The sequence below is a fragment of the Trachurus japonicus genome, chromosome 11 (genome assembly GCF_045865225.1).
Source record: "Trachurus japonicus isolate A0001 chromosome 11, Traja_1.0".
Classification (NCBI taxonomy): domain Eukaryota; kingdom Metazoa; phylum Chordata; class Actinopteri; order Carangiformes; family Carangidae; genus Trachurus; species Trachurus japonicus.
In genome coordinates this window covers 33511297-33531895 of record NC_140917.1, presented here as the reverse complement: position 1 = coordinate 33531895, position 20599 = coordinate 33511297, and the positions used below count along the sequence as shown (strand labels likewise).

The 20599-nt window shown below is 43.5% G+C and overlaps 2 protein-coding genes across 3 annotated transcripts; both read left to right on the top strand.

The window, feature by feature from the left end:
• Positions 1-316: 316 nt before the first annotated feature.
• tmem222b (transmembrane protein 222b) lies at positions 317-19617 on the top strand. 2 transcript variants are annotated; one of them, XM_085792334.1, is made up of 6 exons: positions 317-499; positions 1543-1627; positions 3455-3486; positions 3583-3679; positions 3765-3895; positions 19377-19617. In XM_085792334.1, the coding sequence occupies exons 1-6, from the start codon at positions 378-380 to the stop codon at positions 19474-19476; spliced, it is 567 nt and encodes a 188-aa protein (XP_085648460.1). In that variant the 5' UTR covers positions 317-377; the 3' UTR covers positions 19477-19617. The 2 variants fall into 2 exon arrangements, with proteins under 2 accessions (XP_085648460.1, XP_085648461.1); XM_085792335.1 differs by lacking the exon at positions 19377-19617 and adding an exon at positions 6164-9531.
• tpbg1b (trophoblast glycoprotein 1b) lies at positions 10288-13046 on the top strand. The gene is made up of 2 exons (XM_085792332.1): positions 10288-10921; positions 11196-13046. Exons 1-2 carry the CDS (start codon positions 10668-10670, stop codon positions 12043-12045), a joined length of 1104 nt encoding a protein of 367 aa, XP_085648458.1. The 5' UTR covers positions 10288-10667; the 3' UTR covers positions 12046-13046.
• Positions 19618-20599: the final 982 nt, after the last annotated feature.

Below are 20599 nucleotides of genomic sequence, written 5' to 3'. Positions count from 1 at the left end.
CTACACATCCATATCTGGCTCACAGAAACCCCGGAAACTGCTCTGGCTGCCAAGCAACACAAGACTATCAAGTTAGCCTGAATAAGCGGGAGAGCCTGAAGTTGTAACTTTCAAAATAAAACATTTCCAACTCCCACATTTCCACTGCTGCGTATATCTAATTACCTTGCATGATTTTCATGATTGTCAGCAAAAAATACATATATCCTCCTAGTAGTAACATTGTCAGCGGCATGTAATCCGGTTGCTTCTCTTTATTAGTGGCTAAAAATACGCGTATGTGATTTATTTTGAAACTATTTCCGGTCTCGTTCGCTGTCTGTGTCCGACTTGACGCAGCTGCAAGTGGGACAAATGAAGTTCATTTTCCACAGCTGATGATGGCGGATGTTGTTGAAAAAGACACCATGAAGAATTACCACATAGCCTCTGAGAAAATTAACCCAGAAACCAGCCGCTACCCTTACTGTATTGTGTGGACACCTATCCCCGTGCTATCGTGAGTTACCGCCGCCGGTGTAGCGAGTCGCCTTTTGACCAAAAAAAACCTCGGGGGACGAAGTGACAGCTTCACTAGCTTAGCTAGCTAGCACACGTACAATACCATCCTGTTGCTGGTTTCCATTTAACTAACGCGTTGTGTCAAAGCGACTCTGCTGTCGACAGGAGACGGAGTCACGCATGTGCATTTAAAATGTAACATTTTATGAGTTTAAATTTAAACAGAAATGCATTTAGGCGAATAATAACACACAAAATGAACCCAGCACAGTAAACAGCAGACGTCCAACGAAACAACTCAAAAACAAGTTTACAGAGCTGTGGGCTAAGCTGTTAGAAAGTTATTATGTTCTCACCACAGCAATACCAGGATAAGTGATGCCGTTTATATCTGCTAATTGAAGCGTTGTAAACGTTGTCATCAGACTAGTTTTAAATTAGCCTAGTTTAGAGCTGTGGTGCGTTTGTGTCCGTGGGTTGCCTTTACTTCCTATTCCACAGTGCTGGCTGGCACTCACCACTTCAACAACAACAGCGTCTGTGGACTTTGTCTGACATTTGAACCTTTGGGGGAAAAGTGAATAGCTTGTTACACCGTCTGTCCTACAACACATCTGTGTTACACATCCATGTGTTTTCTCATTTATGTTGTAATGTAAACACACAAGCTTCCTACAGTAGTGACTGTATTGTTGCCAGGTGCACAACATCATCTGGACAGTCTGCCTTTTCAGTGAAAGGGGTTAACGTCTCTACCCACTCACTTAAAACTGGAGACTGATGTCAATGTTTTTAACAGAGGGCTCAAAGTATGGCTAAAATCAAAACTTGTTTGCTTTATTTTCTATTGTTGATCATATGCTCTGTGTTTTTAGAAAAGCCTCCTCTGGTGTTGAAAATTAGTACATGTGCTACACACACCTAAGCAAAAGCATCTGGTCTGTCCCCTGGGACAGTCTCTGTGTACTTGTGATGTCCATATCAAATAAAATAAACATAACGTAAACTTTGCATGTTTTTTTGTTTGCTTTTTTCATTCAGATGGCTGCTTCCATTCATCGGTCACATGGGAATCTGTACTTCCACTGGAGTCATCCGGGACTTTGCTGGGCCTTACTTTGTCTCAGTGAGTGTTGACAGTGGCTCACACAGGCTGATTCAGACGAAATGTTGTTGCTTGTATAAAACTAAGCAAAGTCTGCCATAATGGGTGTGAAGTAACACATCCATATGCAGACAACCGTTTACAGCCCAAAATTGGGAGTCCACATGGACTGTCTCATTGACGAGGGTGCTGCTTGTTAATGCTCCAAATAACAAAATTGGGTCTTTGGAAGTTAAGTTATGTGAGAAGATCTGGCACTAAATACATACAGTACCAGTCAAAGATTTGGACACACCCTGTCTTTTAATGTTTTTTCTTTTTTGTATTACTTTCTACATTGTAGATTCATACTGAAGACATCAAAACTATGAAGGAACACATATAGAATTATGAAATAAACACAAAAGTGTCAATTAAAACAAATTGTTATATAAAGCCAGTTGAGATGGTTTGGGATGAGTTGGACCACAGAGTGAAGGTAAAACAGCCAACAAGTGCTGAGCACCTCTGAACTCCTTCAAGACTGTTGGAAAACCGTTCCAGGTGACGACCTTATGAAGCTGATGAGAGAATGAAAAGTTTGCAAAAAGCTGTCATCAAAGCAAAAGGTGGTTACTTAGAAAAATACAATATATAAAACACATTCTGCTTTGGTTAACACTTTTTTGTTTCCATATGTGTTCTTCATAGTTTTGATGTCTTCAGTTTGAATCTGCAATGTAGAAAGTAATAAAAAATAAAGAAAACACATTGAAAGAGAAGGTGAGTCCAAACTTCTGACTGGTTCTGTATGTAATTCTTGTTATGAAACATGAATGGTGTTGAACTCCAGGCTCTGTTCTGCTATTCTATACTACCAAACCTTATGTTTTACACTCACCACAGTCTGTGGAAAGTTTGTAACTTGCTCCTTAGAGACTGGCATTTACAGTCTCTTACATTAGATTCCAGTGGAAACTTTGATTTACAGCAGAACAAGCATTTCCAAATGTCAAAAGATGTTTCTCAAACCTCTCCCGTTCCTTAAATCACTTAGCTGCTCTCTAGCCGTACTTTCAGTTTGTTTCAAACATTTTTTTTATGTCCAAAATCTTACACAACACTTTTAATTGTTTGTGTTATGCAAACCCATGTAACCAAATATAGTTGAATCATCCAACTCATAAACACTGGACAGTTGAAGTGATAAATTGAAGACTTCACAGACACTAAAACACAACATGACAAACAAACTCCAAACTCACAGCTTCTGTGTATTTTTTCTCACCATGGTGATTTGAAATTAAACAGCAGAAACACATCATCCATGATACAAGATAAGCTACCAGGAGGGTGCACGTGCAAGCATTTTATTGGCCGGTGCAGGGCCATGGCAAACCTTTTTACAGGGCAAAACAGGTTTAACTTTACTTTCCCAAGTCCTATATTGTCAGCACCTCATGTCAGAGCAGTGATCCCATTCACAAGGCTCACAGGGCTGCAGCTTTAACGGAACACAAATGCGACCCAGAGCCTTGAAGCCCACTCAGCATATCTGATTTCAGGAGGGTGGGTGTTCATGAAAGCCTGTGACACAAATGAGATGCACCACAACAAACGACAGAGCAGACACTGATATGCTTTATTGAGCCGTTTGCAGACTCAGTCTTGTGATGGAAAAGTTAAACTATTTTACAAGATCTTGCTCCTTGAAAAAAAAATTCCTGCAGAATGTGTCAGTGCGCTCATGACATTTGTACTATAGAAACAAACTTCAACATGGGCACACCACTGGTGATCACATGATCTAATTTGAAGTGGTACTGTAGGTGGTAATATGGTTGTAATATTTTTTTCCTCTTCTTGCAGGAAGACAACATGGCTTTTGGAAGACCAACAAAGTAAGTGAATTAATTGCTACACAGAAATATCGAGGACCTGTGGTCATACTTGTGCTCCATACAACAGCAGAGCTTGTTTTTTCTCCATGACTGTAGATACTGGATGCTCGACGTCAGCAAAGTCTACGCCAGCGGCTCCAACGCCTGGGACACGGCGGTGCACGACGCCTCAGAGGAGTACAAGCACAGGATGGTAATATTTTATTTACATGTGCTGTTATTCAGATATGAAAATCAAATAGGTGGAAATTAATTTCAACTTTTTGTTTTTCCCAAAGCACAACCTCTGCTGTGACAACTGTCACTCACATGTCGCCATGGCTCTGAATCTGATGCGATATGAAAACAGTACCTCATGGAACATGGTCAACCTCTGCCTCCTCGCTCTGATCCACGGAAAGCATGTCAGGTAAGATGGGCTGTCATGGGGTAACAGCTTACTGGAGTGATATAATTAAATGGATAGTTCAACATTTTGGCAAATTCTCCTATTGCCATAATCTCTATAGTCACAGGTTTATTACCTTTAATTATCAGGTGCATGTTGTTTTGAGATCAGCGGGGCAGAGACGTGAGCTGCTCAGAGAACACAATGGAGGTGAATGGTACAGGTCCCCTGTCTCTCTTCAAACTCATCAAATACACAATCCAACAACTGCAAAACGCTCTTGTGGACAAGTTGTGACCTGCACATTCACCACGCTATGAGATAATCATGTATAATTATATAACATTACGAAACATGAAGCAAATACTCAGAACTACTTGCGCTCCGTCCAGCAGCCGTGTCTGGAATGTATTTCTGGCTATGCATCTGCCTTGAAAACAACTCAGTCTCGTAATGTTACATTATTATTTCATAGCGTAGTGAATGTGCAGGTCACAGGGGACCTGTACCGTTCACCTCCATTGTGTTCGTTGAGCAGCTTGCATCTCGGCCCCCCGGGTCTCAAAACAACATGCACTGATAATTAAATGTAATGAACCAACTCCTATGACTATAGGGATTATGGCAATAGACGAATTTGCCAAAATGTTGAACTATCCCTTTAATGGTCCAATTACTACTAACTTCAGTCACTTCTGTATTTGTCTATTGACATTCATACAACTGTCTGTTGTGTTCACTGGATTTTAGTGTTTTAGCCAAAAAACGATGCACAATCTTCAGCTTCAAGTTCATGTTCTCCTAGTTTACAAATGTAAATGACTGTTCCTGAACGTACCCTGTGTAGACACAGATGGAGGACAGAAGCTGTTGCTGCTCTGCCAATATGCAGCTTTCACTGTGCAGCCTGTGACAAACATAAAATGAAAACAGTCTTGTCTCAATCAAAACATAAAGAGGACTCACTATGAATGGACACATTCTTTCATACAGAAACAAAAAGTCTGGACACTGCAAAGTCCAGTCCAACATTATGACTGATTGGTTTTTTATTGTCGTGGCTCCACTCCAGCACATTGGGATTGAAAATGAAACAATAGCTGATAGCTATGAGAGGATGACCTCATCAGTCATGGGTGAACAGTGTAGAAGTTGTTGGACAAGTTTTGAATAATGCAGCTTTATAGGTGTGAAATCTGACTAAAAGTTTATATCACAGTCTTTTTAGTTATAAATCTGATCCACCATCTGATTTAGTTAAAGTTGTGATATGACACTGCTAGATTGCCCACTCATTGTGATCATAATAGACATTAAATAGTCAGTCAGTGGGTTGTTTATGACACAAGCCGCTGAAACAAGCTGGAAGTAAAGATTGATACAATTCAGGCCTGACAGAGCATCACCAGGAAGTATCCAAAAACATGTTATGGACTTCAGAATTTGTTTGGTTCATGCAAACATTAGCTACTTAGAGTGATCTTGTCATGAGAAGACAAAGTAAACATCTAGTAGGAGCTTCATTGTCACCTTTAGTCCAAAAATATCTTAATGTTATCTACCTTAAAAGCTGATTTTAGCAGCAGTCCTATAAACCCCAGCTGCTCTCTTTAGTGCAGCAATAAGAAACGGGGCTAAAGCTTGTGAATGAGGTTTCTGTGGGATCCCTAGGGTTCAGACATGATCGAGAGAGAGAGTAAAAGAGAGAGAGGGGGGGGGAGGGAGAGAGCCCTGATTCTACAAGTATTAACAGTATGTAGGACGTTCCTGCAGAAGGCCCCTTTATAGGTGCAAGAATGGACTACACATCCCAGAAAGCCTCTGGAGATTATTGAAGAAGTATTTTTCAACTACTCGCTGTTGACTATGAAGCTTCCATGTGGGACAAAAACCATCCAGACTCTGTTAAATCTGTAAACTGCAGTTATGAAACCAGCTGCACAAACAGGATTAGTGAGAACTCAGATTTGTAGTGGCTTAAAGACCGGAGCAGGTGACCAGGCTGTTTGTCTTCAGGCTGCGTTTCATTTCATCACAGAGTTAAACTACGTATAGATCTGAGTTGACTTCCTGCTCCATCATACACATCCTTTCATTCTTCATTCAGATTCCTCATTCAGGACAAAGGGGGATAGTAATGTGAAAATATGGCATCGCTACATGCCATACTGAAACAACTGTTACTGTTACAGCAAGCTAGTGGTTTAAAGAACAGGTTAACACTTGATTAGTCTTGTGTCTCCGTCTCCATGTGTCCTCACCTTCTGGTCTCATCTCTCTTGATTCCAGCTGTGCGGGCTTCCTGAAGACCTGGCTGCCTTTCCTGATGCTGTTGGGCATCATCCTGACCGTGGCCCTGTCCCTCAACCTGCGGTGACCTGGGAGGCCCGGTTAGGACACGGTGGAACCCCTGCAGGTCGGAACGTGGGGGGGATTGACCTTTGAAAACAGCTAAAGGGCGGGGGCATCGCACGGTGTCGAGGCAAAACGCAAAAACCCAAGGAGATAAAAGACTTATCGCCCTCCAAGAGAACGCTGAACAGGAAAATGTCCAAACACACGTGTACCAACGCAAAGGCTGGGTTTTTGCGGGGAGCAAGGCGGCCTGTTAGCGGCATTACTCCAGTGGTGAAGCTGGAAGTGGTGACGAAAAATTCATTTAAATTCAGAAATATTGAGAGAAGAGACTGAACACCCCCCCAACCCACCACCACCACCACCGCCACAACAACTACCAGGACCATTCAAACACCCTCACTGGATGATGATTATTGACAGTCTGACAGCAGGTTGAAGCCATCGCCACCTGCAAAGTGTAGAACGTGTGAAGCCGCATTTCTAGTGCGTATGTACTGTACATCGTTGAATTTTCCCAGATGGGAACACATCCATGCCTCGCTTTTAGATTTTTTGATGGTCTTACTTTGTAACGGATCGGGAGTGCAATCCCATAATTCAGTGCTTCCAGGGATTCCATGTTTATTCCAGGGAGCACAAACATGTTAAATCAATTAGATGCCTTTCTAGGGAATTTATCGCATCTCATGCTTGATCTAATGTAGCTCTTCTACAGCACTGCAACTTCAACACGCCAGAGCAGTTTGTATTTTTGTGCGTTTTTCTTACTCCTATCAGACTAACTCTATAGAATATCAGAAAGTCTGCGTCTTCTAAAAAAAAAAAAAGAAGAAATATTTTCTCAGAGATCTGTTCGACATGCATCACACGAGACCACCTCATGTACTACTTCAGTAGGTTTACGATCGATGTTTTCATACCTTTAACTACAGAGCACCCGTGCAATGATTGTAGCAAAACCTCAGTGAATGTGGCTGTGGGGAAACCAACAGACCGAGTACAAGGTTTTTTTTCTTACACTTGTGCCAAATGTAGGAGAATGCAAGACCAACTCAAACTGTGTCCTTGAATATGGAACTTCTTCACCGGGAACAGCCCAAAGTTATCGAAGGAAAAGCCTGTCGATGTCGGAGCCTGTTCTTCATCATGAAGAAGCAAGTTGCCAGTGCCTAAAAAAAAAAACAAGCTTTCTCTCACACACGGATCCTCTATGCGTGATATTTTCTGTTGTTTTTGATGCGTCAAAGAAGAAAGAAAGAAAAAAAACAGGAGTTAATTCCACATGATGGTTGGCACTTGAAAATCCGTTGCCATGGCTTTGGCTGAGCAGATTTAAATCCCCTCATTGTTTGCAATCAAACAGGAAAAAAAAAAAAAAGTGTCGGGCCCTCTCTTTGTCCACGGCGCTGCCCGAAGCAGCAGGTAGCCAGGATCCTCAGGTTTTTCTCGCTCACCAAAACCCCTGCTGAATATCCCCAAGTCCATACACACACACCCCCCACCCCCCCTCCACCCTCCAATCCCCCCACCCAGCGCCTGATCAGCGTCGCTCCTGCTGTTTTCCACCTCTGCAGATCAGATTGGAAGGTCACTGTGAAATGTCAGCGCTGTTTCACAAAGCTTTTGACACGTAGCGGCCAACATCCTGCAATAATCCAGAGTAGGTGTCCTTTTAGACGTGTGAGCGTCCCGGCTGGACCCAGTGGTAAGGCTTTTTGACGCTAGGCAGGGCTAGCGCTCCACACTGTGCTCTCCTCGCCGAGCTGAGATACTCCTCGGCCTCTTGTGTGTCTTCTTCACCCACGTTGCCTGTAAATATTTGAACACACATTACTCCGTTACACCAGGTGCTCTTTATATACTTTGCGGACTTGATCGCTTGCTACAGATTTATCCTTTCAATAATTTACTGCCTCATTTTTGTTTCTGCATATCATCTCTGCTGTGCAGCGAGTGCGTGTGTGCGTGCGTGTGCGTCTTAGCAATGCACACAATCAGAGAGAGCATGTGATTGCATGCCAGCATGTGTGTATTGCATGCATGCAAGAATATACGAGTGTTTGAGAGAGACTGTTCATGTTTCATACTGTGGCTTCTTTGATTAATAATCAGCTGCATTTCACTGCAGCCACCTGCCTATTGAATGAGTTCTATATTTATTACTCCATATCTTTATCTTAATCTCTTTCAACTGTTATGTGATTTGCTGGTAAATCTTGCAAGAATAAATAATAAATTAGACTGTAACAGGCCTGCTTGAGTTAATGTTGATTCGATGCATAGCCCCGTGCTGGGCGTAGCTCCAGATTGTGTAGACAAGAGCTGCACAGTCATTTTCTCTAAGCACTAAAACAAGGAAACAAAGAAGGAAACAGAGAACCTGACCTCAATTTAAAAAGTGGAAGAAGTCTATGAAAGAAAACACATTGTTTTTTTGTTCTGTGCCACTAGTAACTAGTGTTGAAGTGCCCTAAAGTCTGAAATATTTATGTTTATTGGAAAACTGAGTGAGCTGACTGGTAGCCACGCATTCAGAGTGGTGTTACTATAAGTAGCATGGGTTTAAAAAAAGAAATCTGGAAATACGCTCATTATTGCCTAAACTGGGGTGACATTTTACATCTGTGTCAAGACTTCCACCCGTAGAAACAAACAGAGAAGTGAAAACCTCTTTGGTTCTCTGTGATCGAGCTAAACGTCAGAAAAAGAAAAAAAAAACGGGAGCCAAACCGTGTCCTTGAATACGTCACTTGTTCTTCAGTGAATCAGCTCATTCATCACATTTTCGAGCTAAGAATGAAAAAGCCCTTTGAGATCACCTGACGAACATTGTCATCCCACCGCTATACACACAGAAATACAGTATATAAGCCTATGTGTATTTTAGGAAAGAGAGATAGATAGATAAATAACACACCAGTCCTTTGTTGTGAGTGCATGTGCGAGACCGCCAAACTTCACTGGAGACCATTTCAATGGGTTTGGACGTGGCCTGCTTCGGTGCCTTGTTGTATCCAAGAGCCAGGTCCAGGAATGTGGAGACCTGTGGTCCCGGCGATTCAGACGGTTGACAAAAGGCAGTTGGGGATGCTATTATTAGTGCCACCATCAATACTTATACCAGTCTGCAATTTTCCAAACCCTCTTTTGTTTCTCTAATCCCTTAAAAAATATCTTTTATGCTGCAGATCATATGGCCTGCTGGGAATTTTAAGACTCCTGCAAGTGACTGTGTGAGCTCTGAATGTGTTTATGACTTACAGCTATAATACCAATAAAGATGTCTATTATTGTAGAAATTTGTGGGAGTTTTTTTTCTCTCTCTTTTACATTGAATTTCCGTCCTTGAATTATGACGACTGTGTTTCATCAGACTGTCAGCAGGAGGGATGATGTTAGGATTTCTAGGCTCTGTGAGCCATGAAAGGCCAAGCCCCCCCTCCCCTACCCTGTGAGTTTCTATAAACACACTCTGAAGTGATTCCTGTAATAATCATTATCATCTGTCAGAATAAACATTAAGGAAGGAAAAGCCGTCACAGCTTTGATACTCCACTAGCTAGCATATCCCACTCAGCGGCCATTATCCTGAAGAGCATCACAGTAGTCAAGAACAAGGGGTGTTGTGGGGGGGATCAAAGGGTCTGCAGTCTGGCCCCCACCAAACACCCCTCCCCCACTTCTCCATACCACCTGGGTAGAGGGGAATGACCTGAGACACCAGATCCATCAAACTATAGCAGTGAAACTATGTGACTCACTGCATTTCATTAAAGAAACGTGTATTAGAAATGAAATTTGCATAAATGAAACGACTTTGTGTTTTTTCTTACTTTATTATATAAAACATAACTCCTGCTCTGCTTCTTTTATTGTGATCTGCAAACATTATCAGACTGTGATCTGAGCTCAGACACAGCTGAAGGACTTTATATATTTGGTTAATCCTGAGAGGTGATCCACTTTCTCTTTTCCTCTTCACTGCCCACCGCCACCGGCACATGCAGCTTCTGCTGGAAGCCGAGGGGGGAAGATCTGGTGGATCCAGAGCGAGCAGAGCGACTGGGAGGCAGGAGGAGAGAAGCCCCTCCCCGCAGATCATTGCACTATAGTCGATGGTCCTTTTAACTTCATTGTTAGAGAAGTATAGCGACGCCCCGCTTTGCCACGGCGGAGGATCAAGCACCCCCTCTGATCAGCTCGACCCCTCGCCTCTGTTCTCATGGAAATCACAGCCTGCCTCCCGGCCACACTTTCTGCACAGATGCAAAGTTGAGGGCGCATTCCCAGCCGGGACAGCGGATGAGAATGACGTCTCGGAGGAGCTGATCGTTTTATTTATTGCCCCCCTTCCTTTTTTTTTTTTTTTTCTAAATTTCCCCGTGTGTTTTTCTATCTTTTTCCCTCCACTCCGATTGCCTTTTGCACGTTGAACATGCTGGATTTAACGCACTGCATTGTTTTCTGCGCGCTCCTCTGCTGCGTTCACGCGTCGTGCCCTCCGCGCTGCGAGTGCTCGGAGGCGGCTCACACCGTGAAGTGCGTCTCCAAAGACCTGCAGAGTATCCCGACCGGGATCCCGGGGTACACCAGGAATCTGTTCGTTACCGGGAATCAGATCAGCCGCATCGGACCGGAGTCTTTCAAAGGTCTGGACAATGTGACCAACTTGTCTCTGAGTAATAACAGGTGAGAGTCTTCTTGATGCTCCTGTGCCTTTTTCTTATTGTATTGAATATTATAGCACGGAGAAGCACATCCTTTAAGTCAAATGAGAAGATGCTCGGTTGATATGAAGTTAACCATATTCAAAAGTTGAATTTTGAGGTTTGTTGGTTTCAATGTTAATTCAAATCGCAGCCATCCTCAGTTGTATTTCCATAATGAGCCACAGTTACACTTTAATCAGCACTAGTATAAGTCTTTAAACTTTCTTGGTCTCTCTTGGTGTCTTCAAATCCAGAATATCCGAGGTGGAATCCCACACATTTGCTGGACTCCGCAGCCTCCGCTCCCTGGATCTGAGTAACAACCAGCTGGCCGTCATTCACCCCGAGGCCTTCACCGTCCAGAACCAGTCCCTGCGGGAGCTCAACCTGAGCCGAGCCCTCTACAACCACTCGGTGGTGATGGACCTGGCCACGTCTTTCCGCTGGAGCTCCCTGGGGAACCTGCGGGGACTGGACCTGTCCCACAACGGCCTCATCTTCTTACCCTTGCGCATCTTCTCCCACCTGACCAGCCTGAGGCGGCTCCAGCTCTCCAACAACTCCCTGGTGGCCATCCACAACTCCACCTTCTCCGGTCTGGAGCAGCTGGAGGAGCTGGACCTCACGCTCAACGCCCTCAAGACGGTGCCCGAGGAGGGTCTGCGAGAGCTGGACTCCCTGCCCAACGCCGACCTTCTTCTGGGGGAGAACCCGTTCACGTGCACTTGCGGGATTGAGCCTTTCGCCTTGTGGCTCAACAGATCTCAGGATCGAATCAGGAACGCCGACGGCCTGGTGTGCAGCTTCCCGGCCAGCATGAGGAACACTTCCATGCTCGCGGTGGGCACGCTGACTCTGGGATGCCAACAGAGGGATGCGGGGGCAGACCTCGCTCTGCAGACCTCGTACGTCTTCCTGGGCATCGTCCTGGGCTTCGTGGGCCTCATCTTCCTTTTTGTACTTTATCTCAACCGCAAGGGCATCAAGAAGCGGATCTACGACATGCGGGACGCCTGCAGGGAGGTGTGGGAGGGCTACCACTACCGCTTCGAGATCGACTCTGACCCCAGGTTGTCACAGGTCTCCTCGAGCGCCGACGTGTGACAGGACTCTGTATTTCCTTATGACTCTTTTCTAATGCATTTATCAGTAGGAACATGTAAAAATTGTACAGATCTGTGTGTAAATATATAAATACAATAGTGTTAATAATCTCAGCCTTGTTGATTAAAGCATGCACTGCCCATGTTTCCCTCTTGCACAACTAATCCTCTATACAGAATGTCTGATGGACACATGTTTGAAATAGTGAGTGCTCATATCCTTTGCCTGCTCTTTATGTTCACACTAAAACAACAGTAAGTGCCTAAAGTCAGCTTGGTATTGTTTACTGATCATTTTTTAGTGATCTGGACCCAATTCACTTTCTTCTTGGCACACTTTCATTCAGCGCTCTCAGTCAGCGCTCCGGCTCCGTGTCACATCTTGCGTCCTCGTATTTAGCTTGCAACCAGACGCTGCAATAAAATCCTGACACTAGAAAAACAAACCTCTGGGAATTTAAAGCACAATCACTCAGTCATCTTTGAACCATTTCAAAACCCTTTGGTCCCTTCTTCCTTCAGCCCCAGGGTGCCAGAGAGGAATTAAGCCCCCAAAAAGCTTCACTAAAGCCCTCCTTGAAATCACCACTCTGCTTTTCTCTGGCTGTTGGAATGGACTGGAAGGAGGAGGGGAGGGGAGGAGAGAGGAGGGGAGAGAGGGGAGAGGGGGGGGAGACAGTTCAGCACAGACCAGCGGAAATCTCTTAGCCCCCTCATTTTTTTTTTTTTTTTCATGAAACGTAGCTTTGTTTTAACTCCTTGAGTTTTTTATTGTCAAAATGATGAGAACCAGTCCTGGGCTGAGGCTGCTGAAAGCAATCTCCCTCCCTCCTTAAAGACAACAGCCGCTCCGGAGGCTCTTTGAAGGAAAACTCTCTGACTCTCCACGTTTTTCTGTTTAGGGGATTTTTTTTTTCTTTTCCAGTGATAAGATACAGATGATTCTGAAACACCAGCTACATTGTTTCATTCAGCAGTTCACTCTGACCTGTGAGGTAGTGATCCTCACTCTTTTTGGTTTTTCTCTACCTTCACTGTATCTGAAATCCTGAGATGTGTTATCGAATACTGACTCCTTAATGTTTCACATGCATGTTTCAAAGTGAATGAATCCCATTGAATCCCTCTTCTCTCAAATGTTGTTTGTTTCCTGGCTGTTCCTCTGAATGACTACATGTCAAAAGCAATTCACTGTGGCCTTTTGAAGCTACAAACAGGGGCATGGCGAGGTGCCATTCCCCAAAGTGTTTATTGCTCAAATTGTAAGCTTTCTAGGTATTTGGACTGCGGGGAGGAAAGGAGCCCTGGAGATAAACTGAAACAGCCTCCTATTGTTCGAAGCCAAAGGAGCATCTTCATCCCATCAAGATGTTTCTCCAAGCTCCTCTGATAGTGATCCAGATATGTTTGTAATATGGGAGAGCAATTCTACAGCATGTGGAATGACACAATAAAAACTGCAGAAAGTCATGATCTCTGTAGACTCATTTAGCGCAAATGTGATCTTTGGTGTTTGGTGAGAACAGCTTTAGATGATTGTAGACTTTACAAAGTTTGGACCGAGCTGAAGGTGTCATTCCTTACAGAGCTGCAGAACCACATTAAGCCGGGGCATTTACTCGCAGAGGAGAAAACAATTGAGGCTCGCGCGCTGACACAAAGGGCGGCTCGGATGGCGAGACGCCTCAAATAAGCTTTGTTCTCCGGCGCAGAAAGATGCCTTGTGATACTCATTCTCTTTCTGTTTTCACAGACTGCCATTATGCCGCCGCGTAATAGGATTCACTCATGATGACAAAGTTGAGCGCTCTGATCCGGCTTTTGTTCGAGTGTCATCATTCTTAATATTTGCCTGTGGGAGACGATCCCAAGGAGAAGTTTTCATTTGCTATTACACAGTGTGTCACACCCGGGGCATTAAGCCGGCCACGGGTTATTGGTGTCAATTGGTGGAGCAGAGAGAAGAAAGATTACTCCCTGGATGTCATTACTTCCGTTTCCTCTCATTAAAGTGTGGATTAGGAGCCCACTTTTTTTTGTCTTTTTATGAGCCTGTCTGTTTGAAAAATATATGGTCTGTGCGCTATAGGCTGTGCAAAATTGTCTCAGCAGGAATGCAATGAAAAGAGAGGAACCCTGCGAATGCATCCAGACGTTCTCCATTACTAACTGTGCAGAGGAGAGGCTTGTTAAAAGCAGAAAAATTGCTCCAGCGACTGTTCTTTCATAGTGTACGTTACACATATCTGATTAAAAGATCACATCTTTATTTCAGCTTTGCTTCTCGAGTCGCCGTATTCCCCACAAGCTATTTGTTATGGCGTTGAGGTTTCTGTACAGGAAACCGTTTGAAAAACTTTACAGCTTCATGTTGCTGTATTCTGCTCAGCATGTGTTTTTTTTTACAAAATACATATTTAAAGTATTTCTTTTCTTTTTTCTTAATGTGTTCCTCTGGAGTATGTTGCTCTTTCTTTTATACGCCTCCTGTCTCTGGGAACATCTTGGCGCCATTACATGGGTTTAATGGCCATGATAGGGAATATGCCTTAAAAGTGAACACCACATCTGTGAGGAATTGAACATATTAAAAAAAAAAGAGACCACAACAGTCAGCAGCATGACGACAGAGACAAAGTGGCATCTACCCCCCTGCACTGGCACAGTATGACATACGCAGCTGTCTCGCTCTCAGCCAAGGACACATGTCATCATTTACATTCTGCATCAGTAAATACTACAGTCATCTGATACAGTCTGCTTTACATTTGGCGACCCACTTATAAAACCAAACCCAGAACAGCGCAGCGCAACAAAGTCCAGCTGAGCTTCTCTTCTCTTCTCTCTCTCTCTCCCTCGACAATGAACTTATTTGTGAGATCAATGAATTTGTTAATGTGGCTTCCTGTATACAGCCGATCCATCATATCAAACCGGTCTGGTCAGTGAAGGTGGCGACTGAACCATAAAAGTGGTTCCAGTGGGGTATTACCCATTGTTCGGCTGTTCACTTGATCAATGTGACTGTGTTTGCCAGATGATGTAAGTCAGGAGGAGTTGGTACAGCTGGCCCAACTGCCCATTATAGCAGCCGGCTTCCCATTCATCACTTTCATAAAGGCCAGAGCTAACAACACACTTAAACACACATATAGTGTGGAGGATGAGTAAACACACAGATCTGAATTGTCCTATTACTTACCTCTGTCAGTAGGTTTCCACACAGCAGGATTACACTAAGTGCACCATTCTGCACCAAGCTTGGTGGAGTGAGCGGTTATGGATCAGGGAGGAACCTGTTATATGTTGGTGCCAATGCAGTAAAGGGGCAGATCCAGACATTTTCTAAACTTTACTAAACAATGCCTTTCCCCCCAATATTCCCCAATTAGGCTACTCCGATTAACCTTACAGATGTATTATTGTTTGGCCTTGGTGTTCTTCTTAAAACTGTGTTAAGATCAAGGGGGCAGTTGTCGGTCTGAGAAGTGAAGCTCACTTCCGCGTTCAAAAAACTGCAATCCCCTCGGCTTCCTCTGGGGGCTGGCTCCAGAAGGGAGCAACTCCAATCGAGCCCCATGTTAAAATAGCCGACTTTACAGCTTAAAAAAACATATTTACAGCCTGGTACATTTTATTTTTTTGGTCTCAACCGATAGTTTCTACCCCTGCACACACTCTGAGGGGGGTGTTCTGGCCAATTAGGGCTCAGAAACGTTGAGTGATGGGGCGTCGCATGGCGTAGTGGTTAGAGCGGGCGCCCCATGTGTGGAGGCACAGTCCTCGCTGCAGTCGGCCCCGGTTCGAGTCCCGCGTCGGGCGCCATTTGCTGTGTGTCATCCCCCCTCTCTCTGCCTCCCCGTTTCCTGTCTGTCTCAACTGTACTATCTATAAAGGCATAAATGCCCAAAAAATATACTTTAAAAAAAAAAAAAAAGAAACGTTGAGTGACAGGTCCGGAGACCGCTGCTTCGAGGCCAGTGGGTGGGTTCTCGGCCGGCTAACGGCCGCACCGCTCCAAATATGGCAAGTCAAATCCAACATGGCGCGGTTCAAACCCCCGTAGTAGCGGCACAAAACACACTCCACCAAACCAATGGGTGACGTCACGGGTGCTACGTCCATTATTTTTTACAGTCTATAGTTAAGATGTTATTTAATCAGTGTTGATCTAAAATAAATCTGAAATAAATATTCCCCTTTTCCATAAAACCAGCACTTGGTGTCCTTATTTGCTCATCACCAAACGATAGATCATTTACTTTGGAATAGTGCCTCTAAGTTGTTATTTTGATTAGTGATGGGCGATCTGTGTGTGGTCGAATAGCCTATTAAAAAAGACTCATAACATCACTCTGGTCCTGGTTCAAGGTCGTTGCTCAGTCCTGTTCTGTTATATGAGCACTGCCATTACTAACTTAGCTACTTTGTGAACTTTCTATGTGTCATGATGGAGTCACTGGTTTCCAGACACAGTGCTGAAGCTACAGGAAGACCATTCATTGCTGTGAGTTTTGACAGTCTGGTTGTTTTCCTTTACCTCAGCTGGAAACATGAAAGAGAGGCGGCTAACACAAACACAGCACTCAGGGTGCAGGAGATGCCCATGACTCAGCAGGTGTTGAGTCAGTGCTAACTTTAGCACGAGGAGTGTCTGGAAAGTTGAAGTTAGAAGGCCTGTTAGCTGAGCTTGCTAATTGCTAACTTGCTAATTGCTAAATGTTAAGTGTTTACAAGAAAAACATTGTAATTTGCTAAAACTACATGAACAATACTATATAAGCTTGTTAAAAAGGTGAAAAGTGTTCAATTTTGTAGGCTAAAACCATGACATGCTCCATTTTCAATCTTCTTTTCTAACAGTGCTTCCCTCGTGACATAAACCCCAACATCGGCCTGACATAAAAGCTTACAGAAGTCAATGAATTGTCTTTTCAAAGGTGGAAAAAATAGTTATATCATTACAGTTTATACTGTCTTCAAAGAAACATGGAGAATTATTCACATTTCAAGTCAACTTCAATAAAACTCACATTACAAATGCGTTTAATTTGCATTTAATTGCGTAATCTATCAGTCCCGTTTGAGTGCGTTCACCACAGTTTGTACAACATCTTTGTATCCTCACGTCATAATGGAATACTTTATGCTCTTGAAATTAAACAAAAACCTCTTGGTGCACGACCGCAATGGATCCCCAGGACCCACAGAAAATGAGAAACAAATGCTTTCAACAAAGTCCTGTCCCGTATGAAAGGCCGGCTCATGTAAAACACTCCACCGCAACAATGCAGCCTCCCTGTGAAGCCTTCATGACTTTGTCTCCATTGATCTCTGAATTGACGACAACTGTAAACAGAGCAATAGTCTGACTCTCATAGCCCCCACCCTAATAACTTCCCCTCCTCTGGGCCTCTGTGTTCTGACAGTCCTAGGCCTTGTTGTGGGTTCTGCTGTCCTCCACTTGGCTGTGATCAGTCTCTCAATCCATGTGGCCTGTCAGAAGTTCTGTTTTGTTGCTGTGGTTGTTTACCGGAGGATGAGTTGGAGGGGGGGGGGTTAAGTTAGAGACATATTTCCCTAGCTATCCCATCCTGCCTTCTTTTCTAAAACTCTGAATGAGACCCTGAAGCTGAGGCTCACTTGATGTGCTGAGGTTTAAAGAATTGACGCATCTCCTCTCTACTTTATAATCCTCCAAAGATCCCCCTGGGAGAGCAACACGAAATAAAGATGAATCACTCCAGCGGTGAACAAATGTAATCAAGCACTTTGATTGATTAGTAAAACCATAGGAATAACCCCCCTATGAGTCATTAAAGAGCTTCTCCTCTGTCCTTTTCACATAGAGGGAATAAGGCCTGTGCCGGCTGGTTATAAATGGCCTTTCAAAGGAAGGACAAGATACTCACAACTCCTATACTGCTCCACCACCAGCCTCATGCATCAATGGGTTGGGTTTGAAAACAATAGGCTTGTTGGCCATGGTATGCTTCCACTTTTTAGTCTAGTTACAGTAGTAGGCATTTTAGAACCCTAAAGCTGAGCTTATTCATATTTTGGATAATATATAATAGAAAACTGGTGCTCAGAAGCCTGAGGAGGAACTCTGCGCAGTTCTTCTCAGCATTTTAACATCTTTCAGCAGATTCTTTCTCTGGCCCACACATTTCTTCTAACTGCTCTCATTAACATTACATCTGGTCACAACAGGAATCTGTTTTTAGCCTAAAAGCTCCATTAAACTGCCGTTACACTACTTGCACAACACCAAATGGCAGACAGCTAGTTAGCAAGTAGGTTTTGAATGCAGTGGAGCCGTGAATAGAACCAGATACTGTTCCAAGGTGTAGAACAAAATGTAGCCAAAACGGTAGTGACTATTGCAGTTACAGCAGCTGTGCAGGAACACGATACCAGAACTGAGGTCACTAGCTGTGAAAGGTTAGCCATTTTTCCAAGCGTGCTGCTGTGTTATATATTTGGCTGCCAGCAACAACAACGCTACTGTCACCAAGTTCATCACTGAGATTTGGAAATGGCAAGTCAAAAGTAATGAGAAAAATGAGGCGCTATTTGCTGTTGCTAGGCTACCTGTCTACTGTCAGGATATTCAGCTGAAATTCGCATAGTCATCTGCCTTGAAGACACAGCACTGCTCAGAGGACGTACTTTAACCTCTTGAGGTGTGAACTAACAATGGCCAAAGCTCTTGTCAAGCAACAATCATCATTACCTAGAGAAGCGAAAAAGCACAGGGCATTTTTCTAATCATCATTACCTCCCTTCTCCTGACGAGAAACCTTGTTAAGCAGCAGAGGAAATGTACAAGTAGCTCCTTTAACCTCAATAAATCCAAAGATTAGCTTAGGGAGAGGTTGTTGTGGCGCTTGAACTCCATCTTTGTGGTTCAATTTTAACCTACTGTACTTGAGACAATTTCTTGCTGAGTGAGATTATTAACATTATGTTGCACTCACATTCAGAAAAAAGTTCAAAATGGCTGCTTTGCTGTTGGGATCTAATTTGGTTCAGGGTGAAAAAATTGTTATAAATTTACTAGACTTTCATGCAAAGTTTCAAAAGAGTGTAACAGCCCTTTATTTTCACCTCTGGAACAATGTCAGGAGTTAAAGGAAGTGGAGCGAGCGCAGCGCCTCTGATGACGACGGCGGCGCTGGTGGTGGTGGTGATGATGATGATGATGATGGATCCTCGAGCTGCTCGTGGAATGTGTCGAGTGTGAACTCTCCATAGGTAGTTTGACCTCTCGCCTTCCTGATGGGAGGAGACTTAAGCTCATTATTATTACCTTCATTATTTTAAACACAGGACCAGATGCCGGAGCGGGAGGGGGCCCGGTGCACCCAACAGGGATCTGAGGCACCTGATTGGTCAGGAGGAGAAGAACAGTTCGGAGGCCAAAGGGTAGATTCTTCCAGAGAGGAGACACCATCTGCTGACTGTCTCTCTCTGACTTTACATCATCTTGCCACATCAAGGACTTTGAGGAGATGCTGCTGCTCATGTTGGACCAGGACCTTCTGTTACAGCACTGCATTATGAAACAAATCATTTTTTCCCTGTAGAATCAGCAGATATCCTGTCAAGATAATATAACACCAAAATCACAGAAAACTTAAAGGGATACTTCACCCAAAATAATAATAATTCACCAATTTTCTACTCTACCCAAGGAAGGGTTTGGAGAACCTTTGGAGTCATCAAACTCTTTAGGAGTTCCAGGGGGGGTCCGGCTGGCAATGGATTTTCATATAATGGTGGCGGATAGAGCTCACTTTTGAATCATCCAAAACACACACTATGAAACATCCAAATACCTCCATACTGCTCGTTTGTACTGACCCAAGTGTCCTGAAGCTGCGACATGAAAAAGTTGTCCGGAAAAAATGTATCAAATACATTTTTTGTTTTTAACCTTAACCTTTTAACCTGTTTTTAACCTTGTTGTAGTAGTAGCTCCCAGTGTATGATGTAAACACTAATACTACAACAAGGCTAAAAACAGAGATCAAATAAATTTCTTCCGAACAACTTTTTCATGTTGCAGCTTCAGGACACTTGGGTCAGTACAGACGAGCAGTATGGAGGTATCTGGATGTTTCATAGTGTGTGTTTTGGACAATTCAAAAGTGAGCACAATCCGCCGCCATTATATGAAAATCCATTGCCAGCCGAACCCCCCCTGGAACTCCAGAAGCGTTTTGATGACTCCAAAAGTTCTCCAAACCCTTCCTTGACATAACAGTAGAAAATTGGTGAATTATCAATTTTGGGTGAAGTATCCCTTTAAAACATTCTCTTTTTGATTCTCTCTTGTAAATTGAATGTTTTCATTGAAAGTATATACCCACTGTATGTATGAATCCAGACCTGATCAGAAGGTAATGTGTGCTACTACACAACCCAGAACATCATAGTGTTTTAATTCAAATAAATGTTTGTATACTGTAGATTTACATCTTGTAAAAAAAAAAAAAAAAAAGGAGTTCATGGACGGAAAGTTAAAAGGAATGCATTGTTGGTTGTGATCT